Genomic DNA, 19,300 nt, shown 5'->3' with positions numbered 1-19,300 from the left:
CAGCTGTCTGAGCCCAGACAGGGATTTCCTGTTCCTGACATGTTGAACCACGGGGACATGAACTCCTACCTTCCCTCCTCTCTTCATTCCTTCCTTCCCTCCTTTCTTTCTTTCACACACAGTATTCACAGAAAGTATGTTAGAATGGAAATACTGTCTAAGCTGCAAATTTGCATAATGCTAACACATTATTTATTAAATTGCTGGGCTGTTCTGGTCATTTTTTTAATTGTGGCAGAATAAAGAAAACATGAAATCAATTAATTACACTATAATGCTTTGTCTTGATCATTGTAATATACTAATAATTGCCACAGTATCATATGCTCATGAAGTGCAGTTACATAATAAGTTATTTTGTATAATGCCCATACAAAAGATTTAACAATATTACTGAAAACTCTTCTTCAGACAACATTTTTCACAAGGCATTTCAGGTTAATGAGTATTCTAATCATCCCTCTTGACATTTTCCTCATGACAAAGGGTGCAGTACGCAACCCTCATTTCTAACATTTGCATAATCTCCCTGTCATCCCTGTGCTGCTGTGTACTATCCACGCACCCTCCTCCACTGCTTCAACTGTCATTTAAGAAAAAAAAAATCTGATTAATTACGATTTGAAATTGTCCATCAACTAATCTTCAATGGAAATTGAAAGTGTCAGTGTGCAGATTTGGGAAAATGAAAGCACACCAATAAACAACAGATATTTGAGGTTTCATTTTATAGGTCTGCCTGAGATAAATTCTTCCAAGACTTTCTTTTTAAAAAGTGTCACCACCGGACTCCATAAAATCCACTAAATTTGATTACATACAGGGATACAGTGGGAAGGTGCGCAATATCCACTGAAAAAAAATCACACTACTTTTCACAAGGTGAGAATAAAATGACATGGAGTGTCAGCCTCCATTACTGCAGAGGACCGTACACTCTCTAATAAGGACACTGGAGGCACAGCAGCTTTTCAGAGAGAAGAATAAACAGAAAGAAATCTACTGAGAGCAAAGACTTGCGCATCAAGGACAGTCTTGCATTTCAGGGATGACGGCAGCAAGACATTGAACTGAAAAACAGTTTTATCCCACTTTTCTTGTAATCATTTTCTATAATGATACTACAGCTTTAATCCCAAGGGGTGGTTTGATAGATGTTGTTATACAATGGGAATGACCCAGCTTTTTTTAAAGACAGTTCCGCATCTCGAAGGTGGAACATTTCAGCAACTATATCTGAAATTGCTGTATTGCCATTTAAGAGATGGTCCTGATGATGATACTATTCAGAATACCTAAAATCGGGCTGACACACATGAGAGACAAATGCAAACAGGTTCTGTACTATGTGAAGCTATCATTAAACATTTATGCCTCTCTTCCCTCTTCTGCATATTAACTGCTGAGATCTGACTGGATCTGCTATGTCCTCTTCCAGTGGAAATAAACAAGTGAATAAGCAAAAGCTTTCTTCCTCTGACTTTATAATTTCAGAATACACTACACAATACACAATACTTTTGGTATGACTACACTATTTTCTGCGTGGCATCCTTTTGCAAACACCATGAATTGTTTTTAACAACAAAATATAACCAGTGAGATATTTAAACTGACTTGACATTAAAAAATGCACAATTTTGAAACAATGCTCATCTATGCAGTGCACAATCACCATGTTAACAAGAAGTAGACACTGTGGCTATAGAAACATTAGTCTGATGGCTGGTCACTTCGTTGGTTGACCATTTTGGGCCATAGTGATATATAACAACTATTGGATTGTCATTAGGGTTGCCCCAGACTAAAGATTTTCCTAGTCAACTTTAATCATTCATACATACATACATACATACATACATACATACATACATATATACATATATACATACAGACACCTGTTAAAAGATAATGGAAAAAGCACAAATTAATCTGAATGTGTGTTCTGTCGTACATTTGCCCCTTGAAAGTATTCCTTGCTGGGTCCCCCGCTCCTGTGCTAAAAACTCCACCTGTCCTTTGAGCTCCCAGTCTGGGTACAGTCAGCTAATAGGACCACTAACTAGCTTGTGGCAGCAGCTAGTACAGTTAGCATATGCAACAGCACACCAGTAAGTGACTGCCTGTGTTACAAGAGAAAAGGTCTATGTCGCAATAATCTCCTGATACTTTTGTCCCGGTGACAAGGCACAGTTCCTGACTAATGAAAAGTGCGTCGACTAAGACTCTTCTCATCAACTAACAACTATATCAACTATAAGGGGGCACCAGAGGGCTGTGATCCTCAGACTATTATTTATACTGTAACTTTATGAGCAAAAACAGGTTACTTACTGTATTTTACAATGCAACATATTATGCTTGATCTCAATAGGAAGCAAACTGATTTGTCGTTCCACAGTCAAAATAGACTAGTCTGCAGACTTTCACAAAGCTCCTATGAAAGAAAAGAAAAAGAGCAGTAGCTTGCCAAAATTCCCACAGTCAAACATGGCAACAAACAAAGTAAAAATTAAGTTCTTCTCTTCACAGATTGCACATCTCCCAAGTGTTTAGAATAGTACCAAGCATTTCCCGCTGACAAAATATCCACAGGAATCATGCTTTTTTTCATTCATAGAAAATCTGATTATTTCTTATTCAAGACAAATGTTGAGGTCAGTGAAATTTAAGAACATCGAAAGTAGCATCCAGAAAGAAATCCAGGGAAAAGCTTAGCTGAAAAAAAATAGAGATGATGTTTTACCTTCTAAATGAGATGTGTTGATGCTAATGCACCACTGCTTTGTTATTCTTTGATTTGTCGCTGCTGAAGAACAGATTTGCTGCTACAATTGGATTTAAGAGCTTCATACATAGTTAAGGAAGTCTGGCTGTTAGATGGGTGTGAAAGATTTCTAAAATGTACACTGCAGAACAAGCTCTTTCAGGATTATCGGAACTCTGTCAAAAACACGTCTTCATTTTGAGTTAGAACATGGTTACACATTTTTGCTGATAACTACAAGTATGCTGTATTTAGAGGGAACAAAACTTTCATTCATTCATTCATTCATTCATTCATTCATTCATTTTCAGCACAATCTTTTAACTCTACTTAACCCTGTTCTAGACAAAGTCATCTAAGCAGAAGCATGCCAGCCCCCTCAGTTTTCTTAATTGTTATTCTCACTCTTTTCAGCTCCAGTTCATGCTTGCTCTCACAGAAACACTAAAGGTTATTTGTAACCTCCTTTGAGATATCAACGGCCCCAGTGTCAAACAGTTTACGCTCCACGGCACAGATACTCCACTCCAGCCAGTCTGATCAAATACTTTCCAGTTTGATTCAGTTTCCACTTGAAAGACCAGTGAGCCAGGATCAAATGATCAGATTCACTCGCCAGCAGGACCTTGTGTCATCAAACATCTAACACCTCATAGCCTACACCACCATCACCACCACCACCCCAAGACCCCCCAAAGAATCTGCCTCTAAGGCTGTACTCTAGCGAATGTCAAACATTCAGCTTTGCATGCTATTCTCTTTTGCCAGGAAGCAAATAGACATTTAAAATTAAATAGATACTTGAATGGCCGGACTACTTTTGATATTTTGATTATTCTGTCCCCTTTTTTTGTCACATTATGGGAGAAATTTTTACATTGGCCCTCCAGCTATCATTAAACAGAAACATTAAACTGCAGGGCGCTGTGAAGAAAAGGCCGAATTAAAAATGTCATGATGTCCATTTATGAGCTTAAGACTAGCTGTGGACTGGAAATATAACTAAAAGTTACCACAGAAACACCAGCTGCAATATGTTGACATTAGGACCTCACCAGCATATGGTCTGTGGGTCAACACAGCAATCTGTTTCTCCGTAGATCTGTTTCCCGAAAACAAATAAACTAATCTCAAAGATAAAGCCCCTAAAGTAGAAGTAAAATTCATCACTTTTTGTGTAAGTAAATATGTTCTGCTGTCACCTTCCATGGTGAGCTACTGCTTAAAGTACTTCATGCATACAAACAGAGACATGTTCTCCCCTTCTTCAAGCCCACATAGCATTGGTCATTAACTGTGCTTTAAGACATCTGTCCCTTTACAACAGTCAACATTTGGAAAGTGGAATCTCCACTTTGAAAGTGGAGGCTACAGTAGTAGTAGCCGAGCTTCCTAGATGTTATTTAGATGTTATGTCAGTGTTGTGTTGGCCCAGCATTATTGAAAGGAGGGTGTCTAGCTAGCAGTAGTTGACTCTGCTGTGTCTCCTTCATGGGTAGATGTGGTGATGGTAAATGACCAGATTACTGAGGTAGGTTGCCTCATGATTCAAATCAGAACAAGGAAAGAAGACATGGAGTAATGTAGGAAGTGCTCAATTTACAGATGTGATTAACTGTATTTCAGGCCTACACACACAGATATTACACCAATCACATACCAATCACAACATCGTGCTCAAATATGAAGTTTTGTCCAATAAATCCACATTATTTCTATCTTACTTCAACATACTGCCATTCAAAAATCAGTTTTCCTCCACATAAAGCTGCATGGTAAAAACGGGGCCACTGTGACATTAGGTGGGTGAGACTGCTGCTCAGTATGGCCTTTGGCTGCTTAATGAGATAGAACATTTGGCCAGTTCTGATCTGGCTGTTTTATTATGTGAGCAGACAACTGCAAAACCCATTTAGCAGCCAAATACCTGTGGCTTTGGTTTTGACAGAGTTGCCTGCTTGTCCTCTGTGTCTCTCTCATATAATCAATCACTGCCTGAATTGGAGGAGAACCCATAAAAATCAAACAATACTCCCCCATGTAGAAATCAGACTTTTTTTATAAAGAAATCCCTCATACAGTAGTCAAATGATTGAAAGGAGCTGCCGACAGGCTGACTTGACAGATACTTGTCTAAATTCTTGTTTACAATTGAAAGGCAGTGAAAAGAATGCAGCTTTCGTTTCTAAACAATGATTTTGCCTGCGTGGTTTACATTTTTCTGCTGTCTTTTATTGTGGCACTAAATTTGAGAGCGTTGGTCAAAACATCAAGTCTTCTGTTGTTCCCCCTTCAAGTTTCCTGAACAAATTCAGTAATATATGGCTTTTATAACAGTCAGACAGATGTTTGACTTTCTTTGTTAAGACATTCAAAACTAGAAGCTGGACATGATACCTGATGTGAAATGACATCACTAAATGCAATAAAAATTATGATAATAATAAGAAACGTATAATCTCTGTATCTGGAGACTGAAAAAAAGTGGAATAAAGAGAGGTTTGCAGGGCTTTAAGCTTTCATGACTCAGTTAGGGCTTGATTTAATGAAAGGTGGGTGTGTTAGTGTGGATAGGAGGCACCTGTAGGGATTCTTTATCTGGATCAGAGTGAGACATTTTGAGCCTAAGAGACCAGCAGATCCCTTAACGCCTAATAAATATTTGAATACTTTTTCTACCTAATAAAAAAAGGATTATTTTGATGTTTTTACAACCTCTACTGTTTACACTGGCAGTTTGTCAGACTTTGGATATTTAAAAATGCTACATACCACTTTATAGTGGATTCATTTGAGAATAATTTTCCATCCATCCATTTAAAGGATGATTCCAACCTCTCCATGACTGTAGAGGCCGTTTCTACCATTAAGTACCCAGAGATTTTCTCCTCTTTGCATCTGTTCTTTTTATTGGATTTTGGGAATACTAAAGAGCTGAGGCTTATACCAAAATATTTAAATGTATATGCAGGGTTAGGCCTTAATTAGCATTAACACCAGTATATTTAAAAGTAGGGGGGAAAAGTTCTAGAATGTTTTCAAAAAAAGAGAAAAAAGAGAAATCATACTGGAATTGTCATGTTGGGTTTTGATTCCCCTTTGCATGGACTGTTAGGCAAATAGGCAGCTGAGCTAGACAGAATGGAGGACTCTGCAGGAGTAATCTGCTGCTGGGGTTTCTCCAGTACGACTGATGATGGGCAGCAGCTTAGAGCTGGCAGGATAGAAAGGGATGCTGTGGCACAGAGAGTACTGGACATGTCGGTAGTGATTACATTCTGCTTCAGAAAGGGTCAAGGGTCAGATTGAGCATGTGCTGGCAGCTTCCTGCGCCAAAATGACTGTATTCCCAGCACTGTACAATGCCAACTCCTTATGTTGCCCCCGGCGAGCTCTGCAGCCTCACTTTCACACTATCACTGCTTCTCAATATCAGAAAATCAAATTCAATTCCCTTCAATTGCATCTACTATACACACTTGTATAGCAGATACAAGTATTCCCTGGGGATAAGAGTTGGGCACTCAAGTCCGATTTCGGGAAAAGAATTCAGATTTTAGCATTACTCATACCCAACAGTCTCTGTTTAATAAAAAATAAATAAACCTCTCCAGAAGTCCTGGTTGTCCCAAGAGGTCCACTGTCTTTGCAAGTTGTCTTTATAAAGGAAGCTGGCTCCCTTAGGACGAGCTATGTCGGGGTGATAACACGATCAGGACATGTTATCACCCCAACATAGGTCAGCACTGAAAAAAGCAGTTTGCTATTAGATGACAGGGAAAATTTGCGTCTTTCAAAAGGGAAGGCTTTGATTTTGGTGCTCCCATTCAAATGAATTGAATTCTGTACTTGACACACAGTTGCCTGTACAAGTTATTATTGTATTAACCTATATAGTTATGTCACATTATTGTCATGGTATGACTGACTTCCACATAATTTGAGACAGCACAGACAGCCGTCTTTCTGTTCACTGCTTTATATGTTATAGTATTGTAATCATATTCTACTTCTTAATATTAAGTTAATCAAATGTAAGCTAAGGTTTACATTCCAACATATAAGCATATGATCCTTTAGCAACAAAGAAACCATGCTGCTTTCTAAGTAACAACTCTTAGGTTTAATCAAATGCAACTCCAAGCATAATCTTCTAAATTAATGTTTACATGAATGATGTATGATGTTAAAATCACACTGAAAGTCTTTCACAGGATGAACCACTGTCAAGTCAGTCTAAAAAAGCTCTGGGGTGCTTTTAGGAATGTTTGAAGAGAGACTCACCGTCCTCTCGAGACTTTTGAATGAACGCATCAACCCCACTTTCTCCGTAGTTTCCCTCAGAAGCTACCGTGGAGACGTAATTCCAGCGCATGGCTTTGACAATGTCCACCATGGCCTGGGCCTGGTAGGTGTCTGGAGGCACCACCCGGGAGAAGAAATCGTAGCGGGTGTTATCACTCAGCTCCGGTGCCGTGGAGGCATAGCTCACCTGAGGGATCTATGAGAGAGGCAGAAAGAGAGCGCAAGAGATATGGTTACACACTGTGGATAAAGTTAATTTGTGTAAATTAATTATCTGTACAGAAGGAAGGTTTGTTGCAGTCTCTATCATCTACAGTGTAACATTTGCTAAAATCTCAACTGCTCCTTGGTTGTTATTCACCCTCTTCAGTTGGCACACTGTTGCTTTAAATAGTTCTGGTGATCACTGGCTTAGCTACAGTACTTTCTGAGCAGTCAAGCAGCACTAATCTGTATGTGAATTCACACTTTGTCACTAATATAATGTGAGATTTATTTGTTGAAAAACATAAGTAAAAGATAATCTGCCTCTGAGAGCTTTAATAATACCCAGTGTCAGAAGACACATCCATTATTGTTTAATGGAAAGAAAACTTTAAATATAATATAACTTTATTGTGTTAGCTCAAACAGTTTGAATAAAAGCAGAACCCAATCAGGTCAGAAGTTGAGGGATACTCCAATAGGATAGAAGATAAGCAAGTCAAACTTACTGGACTTGAATTGAAGATAATCTTTGAATGAAGTCTGATTTCTCAGTTTTAAAATGCCTTTGTGAGATGTAAAAACAGCTATAGATGGCGAGTGCAGTTTTAAGAGTTCTGCTTGTCCTTACATGCCGCTGTTATAAAAGGTTTAACTCCCCCTGTTCTTAGTTTCACAACAGAAGCAGGAAAACTCTTAGTTGGTAAATGTAATCTCTCAACTTTTGCTTGCTCAAGTTATTTCAGATTTATGGCTGTCATAGCTTCTGTGATCTTCCTATGGCTTCTGTGCTGCACAGTTAGGAAGCTAACTGACCAGAATTTATGACATTCAATAATGTATTTCATGGTTTAACTTCAAATATGGACACACTTTTAATGCTGATGCATTTTTTTTGTCCTGATTCCCCCTCATTGATAAATTCAGGCAGTAGAAGGCAGAGTGGCAGCTGCTTCAAACCAGAATAGAACTTGACTGCACATGACTCATTGGGTGAACATCTTTTAATGTGCATTAACCAGCCCAGTATTAAAGTACACTACTTGTCCTCAAGCCACTCATGCCTTTTAAAAAGGTCTTAGTTTAAGAAAGAAACATTTTTACAGTGAAAACACTGAAAGTAATACACAAACAAAAGAACATAATGTTGGCAAGTGAAAGAAATGGGAGTATTTCTTTTGTTTTTGAACTTCCCATTTCCACAGTGTAGAGATAGCCTAACCCTAACCCCCATATACTAGAAGTTATGTGTTTTTTCTGAATTCTTTCAATAATATTTGAATTGTAATGACACTTTATTTCAATAAGATCAAAATAGTTGACTTTGACTGTGCCTTTTCATGCGATGACTGACACATGAATGAAATATTGCTCATTCTTTCCAAATACTGTTTGTCATGGCACCTCTGCTCTGGGGATTTTGACAAATGCTGTCACCTTTGAGCATCCTTACTGTGATGGAGGGATGTGTGGATGGAGGGATAAGCTGAATATGACACTGAAAAATACTTTGAAACCGGCAGTAGGTGACAACATTATTTTCCTAAAGCTTAGAAGATGTGTGACTTTATTTTTATATATCTGCTTTTTACAAATCTGAATTTGAAATTAAAAATGGTATGTTGTGGAGGAAAAAAGTTACTTATCCACCCAGTGTTTACACTCAGTGCTACATCAAAGTTAACTTTACCTACCAACAGTCTTACCAATATTTGCTCCACTGACTGCAGACAGACCGCTGTGGAAGTGATATCGTCCCTTCCTCTCTCCCTCACTTCCCACAGCGGAGGCCTTTGATGTAGTCAGCTGTAGCACTGCACTGATCCCGCGACTACTGTGCTCCCTGCTTGTAGCTGTAGCCTGTGTTAGGAGCACAGCTGTTCCATCTGGACCCATGACCTACAGCTCCTAACAACTCATGTAACTCAACACTGACTTTCTTTTTGCCACAAGGTTCCACTGCGTAAAGCCAGAACAGGGGCAGCAAGTGCACAAATAAAGCAGAATGCAGAAGTAATGAATTCCTGTAAAATATGTCCTATTGTTTCATGTTCAATTTAATTTTAGCATTGTGCTTCAGTGCAGGCTTTATTGGTAATGACTGGCAAGCATTCCAGTCATAAGCCTTGTTAACTCAATTCCCTTTCAAAGAAGAGAAAAGACTGAAAAAAAATCTATGTATGCACTAATGGACCATGTGCATGTTGCGCACATGTGGCGCACCTGACCCCCAGGTTGCTCACTTTACGCCTGCCTATGCAGAACTTTCCACCCTTTACATCAGTGTTTCTCTCCTTATCGGAAGCGATAAAAGTGTGAATCTGTTTTTTTGGACTGCTTTGACGTCATAAGCCAGTATCTAGCAGACTGAAATTAAAGTGTTGTGCAAAGGTGTTTGGAAGGTGTTAATCATGTCTCTTTTTAGATTATTCCAGCATTCTCACACATAGCAGCACAGTGAAAATTAGCCTTTTAGCCATTTGCACCTATAATTCACTCCTCAATTTATGTGTCAGAGTGATAGATGTGCTTATATTTGTTAATTTTGCAAAGTTAGTACAGTATGTTCTTTGGAATAAAATATGTGGTGATACCACAAATAAAATAAAAATGCATGTAATTTCCTCTTCCTATGGCACCTATCAGCATCATAAACTCTCCTCTAAGAGGGGATTTTTAAAACAGAAATAACAGCATGACTGTACCTGCTTGTTCTGCGCCTATTATTAGCTTATAATAACCGTTCAATTTTTTTTTTTTAAAAGGCTGATGACACAGAATATTTTGTTAGAGGTTGAAATGTATGTTGTAAAATTCAGTTCAGTTGCAGAATTTAAAGAATAAAAAAGTATTAGTGAAAACAATAGAGACTGAGCTTAGTAAGTGATTGTGGTATGTCAGAAAAATCACGCAGTACTTTAAAAAATGTTTTGCTTTGGATTTTAAATATCTTTCTCTCTTTTTTGTGTTTTTAATTTTTCTGCTGTCATGTATTGTGGTGCTGCCGTCCCATATCTGCCAAATAAGTGGGAGCTGCAGTGAAGCTACCCTGTGTTGTATTTTTCACCTGAGGGATTTTCACCGCTGTAACAATCACACAATTTCAGCATTCTGTCAAGAACCGGGACAGGCAGAGCTTATCATGTTTGTGTTGGCGAGATTTCTTGCTCACTGGACTACAGCGATAGTCCTGAACAGTGTGCTTCCTCTAATAGAACACAGTCACTTCTTAGCATTGACTCAAGAAATTAAATTCCTCAGCAAAGGCCTCCTCTGATCTCTCTCTAGAGAATCAAAAGAAAGAGGGATTGGGAAGAAAAATAAAGATGTGATGTGTTGTGTTGTGAAAAGTGAATGTGCCGTATGCAAGCAAGGAGAGAATATCTTGGCAGGGGTTCGATGTATAAAAGCTGCACAGTACAACTGAATTCAGGATGGCTCACTATACTCGCAGCCAAATTCAGTGCTAAAGATCTTAGGAGGTTGTTCAAAATGTTCTCATGGCTTCATTTTAGTGATGCTGTGTGCATTCACCATCTGTTCAGGCTGAGAGTAAAGCAGCTGAGCTTCCTGTCCTCCGATATAAGCTCTTTGTGACCCTATCCCCTCACAGAGTATACCAATACATTGTGTTTCCCTCCCAAGTTTATAGAACCGCTTTAATCTGCACCCCCTCACCCCAGAACTATCCATTTAATTGCTAATGGGCTTGGGAAATATGCTTAATTGCTGTGATGTGAGTCTCAAGCAGATTTTTGATGCAGATTTAATGTTCAAATCACTTGCTTTAAATAACTGTGCCTTTTTAAAAATTCAATGAGCTCATTTGGCACTGCATCAATGCAGGAGTAATGATGCTCATTAGAAGTGTACAGAAATATTATACATCTGTACTGTTTGCTGGGGAAGAAAAATCAAAAGCTTTCGTCAGGCTTTGGAAATGTTTCAGTAAATACTTTATGCAAATATATTAGCAGTATATTTTTAATCTATGAAAACAGAAAGAAAAAGTTTTGCAGGACTTTTGTTACTGTGTGAGGTGTGTGATATTTCATCTGAAGTTGCAAAACAGAGAATTGAGACATTAAACCCAAGAGCGGTGGTAGTGGTATGTGACATTTTTAGCACATAGATTCAGCTAAAACTATGAATTTCCCAATGATGACAACTCACTGTTTGCGAAACTTAGAAGTTATCCAGTCATAGTTTACTGTAACGAGCTACAGCAGGCCAGTAAAGCTTTGGATTTCTCTATATGCTCATGTGCAGAGGTTACGTTAGATTACCTCGTCATCCGTTGACAGGGTTGTAAAAATGTAGTCCTAATATATTACTAACCATCATTTTAATATACATTTTTAATGATGAGATATAACCTCTTTTCAATTACAACTCAACCACAATAACATTTAATATAAAGAACATTTATTAGGGCATGGAGAGAAAAGATAAACTGAGACACCGACTGTGCTGATATACGATATCAGTATTACTAGTTTGTCAGCCAAATCACAATTATTGGGCTTTCTAAATAAACTTTGGGCACTCAGCTGCTGTGACACTTTGCTCTAGCTAGGCTATGTAGAGATATACCAAACCAATGCAATGTCTAGTGCCAGCTAGACAAGGAAGTCATGCATGTGAGATCACAGACAAGACTCCTAGACAATAGCTAATTAATATACACACTCGCCATCAACTGGACAATGGGGTCTACTACAGGTCTACATGTTGTTATTGACAGTCTTGCATGTGAATTACAGTAAATTGCCCTCAGTGTTAAACTGTCAAAATGAAGGACAGTCTTTTTAATTTTTTATGAACATTATAGATTTCAGCTGACAAAATCAACAGTCCTTGGCTACAAATCGAAGCCAACTTTGGTTTACCTCTGTTTAAAATTAAAGACCAGTTGTTTCAAGTTACAATGGAAAGCTTGACAGGTGTCGCAACAGGGGTTGGTCTTAGTTAAGGGTCAATTCCACCTGTCAGTATCCTTGAGGGTAACTGTACAAGTAACCCCAATTCTGGTGCTGTAGCTTTTAATTTACTGAAATGTTTTTCAGCTGGTTTTCACGTTCAGTTAGAAGCAAATGTAGTTACTGTGTTTGCTCTCACAGGAGCCCCAGAAAGCCAAATGGCTGACTCGCCAGCACCTTCAGGCACACAGTGTAGTCTTCACCATTCAATTAAGAAGCAGCTGAATAACACTGGATGTTATCCAAGGTGAAGCCTCCAGTCAGTGAATCCCTGCAGTGTATATTTAGTTAAACAATGCTCTTCCTGGCATACTGATTGATCAGACTATTGTGTTGTAGAGAATTTTTATGTGCTTCCTTATTTTCAGCAACTCAACAGTTTCAGTGTTCTTGTCATTAAGACACCTCACTCCTGCCAAGTAAAAAAGGTTGCTTTCTCTACAGCTTGGCTTGACACTGTGACTAACTGCAGAACCAATCTGCTGAGTCATAAAGCACATTGAGATCTTTCAACCCATTGTTACTAAGATCAATATGGTGAGACTAAAGAGAACAATGCAAGCTCCACACAGATGCTTGTGCCAATGATCAAACTTTGACACTCCTTTCTGCAAGGTATCATCAAATTCATGTTTTTCAACATTCACTGTTTACAACCCTGTAATATTTCCTCTACAATAGATAAATAGCCTCTTGGGAATTGTTTTCAGTGGGAAGTATCACCTTTGACCTGCCACATGTCCTTCATAAAATATATAGATATATATATATATATTAACTCTTAGGGGGATCAGAAAGCTGGACAAATGCAGGGACCCTTCAACCTATTTTCACTGAACTGTGTGATTCCAACCATACATCAGGAAGCGCACTAACAGTATGTAAACCTCCTCCCATTTTTGTTGATGTGTGCTCTTTGGAATTGTCATTTCAACACCCTTATCGTGTATCAGATAAGGAATGAATGCAGTTTACAGCCAGCTATTTGATAACTGTAATGTAATTATTGACCAATAACGTGCCAGCTTTAGTGCATGGCATGAAATGTCCCAGCTGTAATCACTGATTCTGGCTGGATTACATGTAGCTGACTGATTTCTATCTCACTACACTGCTTCTATCACATATGAAGTACTGAGAAAATGCTTAGTTCAAAAAAAACTTTTAGGTACATGTTAGTTACTATAAACTAAAAACTAAACTCTAACTAATGTATTATCCTCTTTCTAACAATTCATCCATTCTGCTTTGCTCTGCTCCTGCATAAACCACATTTTAATTGGGGCCAGGGCAGCCAGTGTGCCAAGCTAAAATTAGTCAAATCAACAGAAAGGTACTTGAGGTGTCACAGAGTTTTCAGGCTCCGTCTTTTTCGTCACCCAACTGAAGCCACATACCCTATATATTGTATATTTAGTTGTTGTGAGAGAATGAGAGATGGAGCATGAAAGCGAGTATCTCACGCCATAAACATTATTAAATCAAGAGCACAAATTACTGATTCAAGAGGATGAATTATTTAATTGAGAGCTCAAATTAGTAATTTGAGAGAACAAATTATGAAATCAAAAGCAAGCACCTGTAGGAAGGTATTGGAAGCAAGACTACCCTTCCCTGCAGTCAGCAGGTTTAGCTGGCTAGCAGCAAAGCAGTAGCAGTGTAGATACCTCAACTTTTGTATTCTTAATAAAATTCAATTCTTTATAGATTCAGAAGAGTCTAAAGTCCCAGAGTCAGGAAGTGTCAGACATTACTGTCAACAAATGCATTTATTGTTCTCAATGGATGTAAGCAAAACGGAGACATCAAGCACTGTGTTAAAACACTTTGGCACTGCTCCCAGCTCCCAGTTCACAGTGAAAGTCCACTGACAACTTGACAGTTTGACAGCGATATACTTGAAAAATGGAAAAATAGAAGTTTGTGTTTATAAGAATTAAGGTGTGTTAGAAATCATACCCGATATACTACCTATTGCACTATATTTACCCTCCAACATTTTATTTTAGTCAAAAAATTTGTGAAATAAGTAAAGATGTCCATGGCATGAACGCTATCAATCCCACATTACAATATGTCACATTTAATATATATAAATATTTCATTCATCAAATGTAAATTTCTAGAACAACAGACAATGAGGTAGTCTAACACAACCTTTGCACTTAGCATATAGAAAAATCCAAGGCTGTGGATAGTTACAGTAAACTCTGAATGGATAACTTCTGAGTTTTGCAAACGGTGAGTTGTCCTGCTAGGACAATTCATAGTTTTAGCTGAATCTATGTGCTAAAAATGTCTCATACCACTACCACCACGCTTGGGTTTTATATCTCCATTCTCAGTTTTATCTCATGATAACTTGGTGGATGGAAGTCATTCAAAACTACAGTTCAGTAATGCTGCAAAACAATGAGTCATTAGTGTCCTAAACCTCAGTTTTCTGCACACTGTAGAGTAACATAGTGTGCAGAGTGAGTGACTGAGTGTCTGTTACATAGGGAATAGTGAATGATGGACTTTGGACACAGCCTTAGATAAACATACAGTATAATTACAATACACACCAATAACTGAAGGTATTACATGATTGTGGGTGTGGGTTACCCCAATATAATTTTACTGGATGTTTTGAGAGCATATTGCCCTGTAAAAAGTAAATAAATAAAACATTTATAAAAAAAATATGTACATACAAATATATTTGTTTGCATACATTTTTTTGCATTCGAAATGACAGAGAAGAAACATTTTTCCCTAGTCAACTGTAAAAACCATTCCTGAGCGAGCTCACATAATCATGTTGCATTCACATTACAGTTTTATGTGTTTTTTGTAGCAAGTCTCAAGACCCAGACACACACACAATCAAACAGAGGCAGAATTCACAAAAGAATGGCCGAATACTTCACTACATTTCTATTGTTCCACTGACGCAAACCACATTTCCTCTCCATACAGTAGCTCAGCCCATTCAAACAAGCAAAGAAAAAAAGCATTCAATCCAACAAGTCAATCATAGTGGCAGCATTATTATGTATTCCATAAATATACCAATACAAACTAAAAATAATGTGCTACATCTCAATGACTCCCTGCTTCTTCTCATTGGCACTTTGGTGTTTAGATGCATAAGTGTGATAGTCATGTTTACAGATTACAGAAAGACAGATGTTCATATATGCTGTGTGTTAAAAGTGTTATTTATCAAGACTTTGATAAACCTTCTGTTGAACTGAACTCAGTTCTTGTTCTTTTGTGTCTTTTTTCATTTCATGTATTCATTTCTGCTTACTGTAGATTTTCTGCATTATAAGCTGCTACACGTTCACCTTGTCTTTACTGTTGGTTACTGTAAAGTAGGTACATAATTTTATTATTGAATAATTTTTGGCCCTAATTTAAAGCTTAATTTTACATTTGTGCTGTGATTTATTTGTCGGTTTCAATTAATGACAGCTAAGAATATTAAGTTCATGGTTTAATTTTTGAGAAGAAAATTGAGTGAGGGCCTCAATATGAAGTGAGTGGAACTCATCTTTATAATGTAAAATACTATTTCATCATAGTGACAGTGATATATTAACTTTTGCTATTCTTATTCATGTTTTCAGATTTTTATCACGTTACTGTTGTCCCTTCTGTTTCATATCGAGTTTTAGCAGTGTCTTTAGTTATGAGATATGAATTTAAAAACAAAAAAGGGTTGCTAGAAATGTCTAGATTGTTAAGTGAATATGCTAAGGGATCTGAATGAGCTTATCCTTTAGCAGAACAAGCAAAATATGTTGGCCTTTGGTGTACCTTCATTTTTTTTAATGGAAAACAACACATTTATATGTTTGTGGCTTGGAACTTAATTGATTAATTGGGTGATGTTGTGTAAGCTCCACTTCATTTCCCACTGTAACTAACAGCAGTTTTACTGATTGGTTTGCATTCTGGCACCAAACATCCCCAGGTCTCTTCCAGTGTTCCAAGACCTGATTTTCAAGTTTTGCAGTTGTGTAAGCCCTGGATGTGTTATGATGTACAAACCAGTCTACAAAACAGTTTTTTTCATTGTTCATTTATTCAGTTGCACACTCTCTCACACTTACATACACATACACACACCAAACGCAGAGGAAAACAGTAGCCAGCAGCCATTTCTGCACTGTTACAGTTTGCATAAATCTTTGTATCTCTGGAATAAGAGAACAGACAAGCAATAGTAGATAAGAATTTATTTCCCATTCTTGCAGGGGTGGGCTGTTCCATTTCATTTTCAACCTTTTGTCACAAATAGGTAGCTCATTCTTCATACTTTGCCTTAGCAAAAACAAAACAAATCAGAAGAATGTTGAATCTGAATTAAACATTTGATGGGCCCTGGCATTGTTTATCCCCTATTCCAAGCCTCTCTGTGCTCTTCCTACACAGGGTTGTTATTCTGTTTGTTAAGCTGTGGCAATCCTTAATTTGGGCAGTGGCAACTGTGATTAATTATCTCATTACAAATTGAATTATTACTTGCGTTAAACATGCAAATGGTCTCAGCTAAAGGTTGAGAATGTTGTGAGATTTGAACTGAATGACATTTGTGATTAATGAATCACTGCATAAACCATAATGCACTTGTTTACCACTAAATTTGAAAGGACGTTATAAAAAGTTATAAAAAATTAATGGTAAGGTTTGACTGATCCTCCGTCTGGTTATATTGAATTAGCATTCGGAACCACATGAAAAAGTTGAATGTGTTTAAAATACCATTGAAATTTTTCAATGTGGACATTAAAAACTCTCTCCATCTTAAGTGATTTATCAAGTATCACTAAACTAAGAAAAGCCAGACTCTTGTATGAGAGCTCCAGGAGAATCACAACAGATGATTAATAAATTTGAAATATAATTAAATGTCTGGATGTATTTGCAGTTAACACAATGGATATCTCTTTTATATTCAACATCACTGAACTGGTGCCCTCCTCTGTCTCCTTTCCCTAGGCAACAGACATTTTCTCTGCACTGGTTAAAAAGATATCAATGAAGGAAAGAGGGAAATTCTCAGCAGCGCCTTGGGATATGAATGGTTTTAATATTTCTGGGGAAGAAGAAGTCTTGCACGCTATGTCAGATTCATACTTTATTCATCGATCTAGGCCAATCTTAAAAGTGTCTTAAACATCATGAGGTCAGTGGTCCACAAACCATCTATAGTGTATTGGGGTGCCTGTTGTTCCTGCATATGAACCATAAATTCTTGAAGAATTTTACATTAAATTTATTGCAATGCTTCACACCAATGAGCATTGCCAGTTTTGTTTGATGGAACCACACGAGAAGCAGCCAGGGATTGAACCAATGAAGCTGCAGCAGTGACTTTTTCCCCCCTCTAAGCCAGTTCACAACTCTTTTGTATAATTATATGCCTGATTCATTCTTCTGTATCACTGATTTATGACCTTAAAGAAATCCAGCTCAAACCAGTTCATTAAAGCTTTTGTATTTGGGCCTCTAGTTTGTTGGCACTAGCCGTAAACATTATCAGCAGACACAAACATTTGTTGACGGACAGCAATGTTATCAGTAAGACTGGTGATATCGGACAGACAGGATAGAGCTAATTAAAAATAATGAGTTCTCAACAAATCACATTTTACTCAGCATACAACCTAACCCAATGGGAAATATGTTAGAAAGGAAACGTGTCTCCTACACATTCAAATGGCCTCATTTATAGTATTTCATTTCAAACGGGGCTTATTTAACCAGTTCCATTTCGTGCTGCATAATAAGCGTGAAATTTATTCTAGATTATAATATTTCTGTGATGGAAAGGTAGCAGAAGATATGTTTTGTAATACTGTGGGACTGCATTAAAAACATTTTTTTCTTAACATCAGTAACCTGTAACCTTAATAGCTAACTGTTCAATATTTGGATCCATTGAGTAAAAAAAAAGTTAAACAAAATAAAAAGACTATTTGTTGATTCTGTTAATGGGTTAGAGGCAAGCATTATGCTGGTAGCAAATAACAAGATTTGTATTCCCAATTTTATTTTATTTTTTTCTGGAGCTGCACAGGATGTGATTAGTTTTATAGAACAGTTGTATTGTGTATTATATTATTAATATTTTGGGTGAGTTCATACAATGACTGTGAAACACTGAAGTAATCACCACTGATCATCAGTTTAGTTCCTAAAATCAAAGGGAAAAAACAAACAAAAAAAATCAATCTTGCTTATTATTGCTTTAAGATGAGCATTTTTAGCCAGCTGCATGAATCTATGGCAATGTCAGTCTGTTAATTCATCCGTCTGTCAGTTGGTTGGTTGGACCACCACTTTGCTCCAGACTGAAATATCTCTAACTTCAGCAATCCTGTACGGCAATAAAATCTTGTACAGATTGTGTATGGTCTCAAGTGAATGAATCCTACACCCGACTCAGAATTTTGTCAGTTGTAATAAAAAGATTTATTCCTTTTTCTTTTTGGTTCAGCGCCACACTAGGCTTCAGCGCAGGAAGCGTGGCTACATGAGTTTCATGTTTTAGCCTACCTCACATTTGCATGCCGTTTTTTGTTATATGTGATGTGAAAACATCAGATTTCTACACATTCAAAGTGTGCGTTCTGCTCATAGTTAAGTTATAAAATCCCAGCGCACCACAGAGTGTCTCAGCTGCCGGGCTGCTGCAGAGCTGTCAGCCAAAGAGTCAGTCACAGTGGACAGCAGTAGAGGAGGTTGTACCACTGTCTGGTTCAAAAATGGTTCAGACAACTTCACTGACAGTCTTCATCGAAGCAGAGAGCGTTGGAGTAGCTGCTGACCCACTGTCCAGCGTCACGCTGCCTTCAGTCACGCTGCCCTCCGTTAACTATCACTCTTCTCTGCTTCCATCACAGTCAGTTTTGTGTTGTGTGTGTGTGGTCATTTTGAGACTCAGTTTTTAAAGTTTACAGCCTGCCATGCTGTTGCTTCTGCATTGTTTTGTGTTCAGTTATAAAGCTAAAAAACAAAAATGCATAGATTCAACTGGCAAAAAGAGTCAACT

General features: G+C 37.7%; 1 protein-coding gene across 1 annotated transcript in view; it reads right to left on the bottom strand.

Moving 5' to 3' along the window:
- Nucleotides 1-19,300, bottom strand: part of LOC118324458 (metabotropic glutamate receptor 4-like) — a 113,167-nt gene that overhangs the window by 42,437 nt on the left and 51,430 nt on the right. Inside the window, exon 2 of the mRNA XM_035656810.1 lies at nt 7,052-7,268. Within this exon, the coding sequence (XP_035512703.1) occupies nt 7,052-7,268 (217 nt within the window). The remainder of the gene's footprint in view (nt 1-7,051; nt 7,269-19,300) is intronic.

The sequence above is a fragment of the Morone saxatilis genome, unplaced genomic scaffold (genome assembly GCF_004916995.1).
Source record: "Morone saxatilis isolate NCDOM2014 unplaced genomic scaffold, NCSU_SB_2.0 Contig15, whole genome shotgun sequence".
NCBI classification, from domain to species: domain Eukaryota; kingdom Metazoa; phylum Chordata; class Actinopteri; family Moronidae; genus Morone; species Morone saxatilis.
Note: the sequence above shows the minus strand (reverse complement) of the source record. Positions and strands in the feature narration are given on the sequence as shown.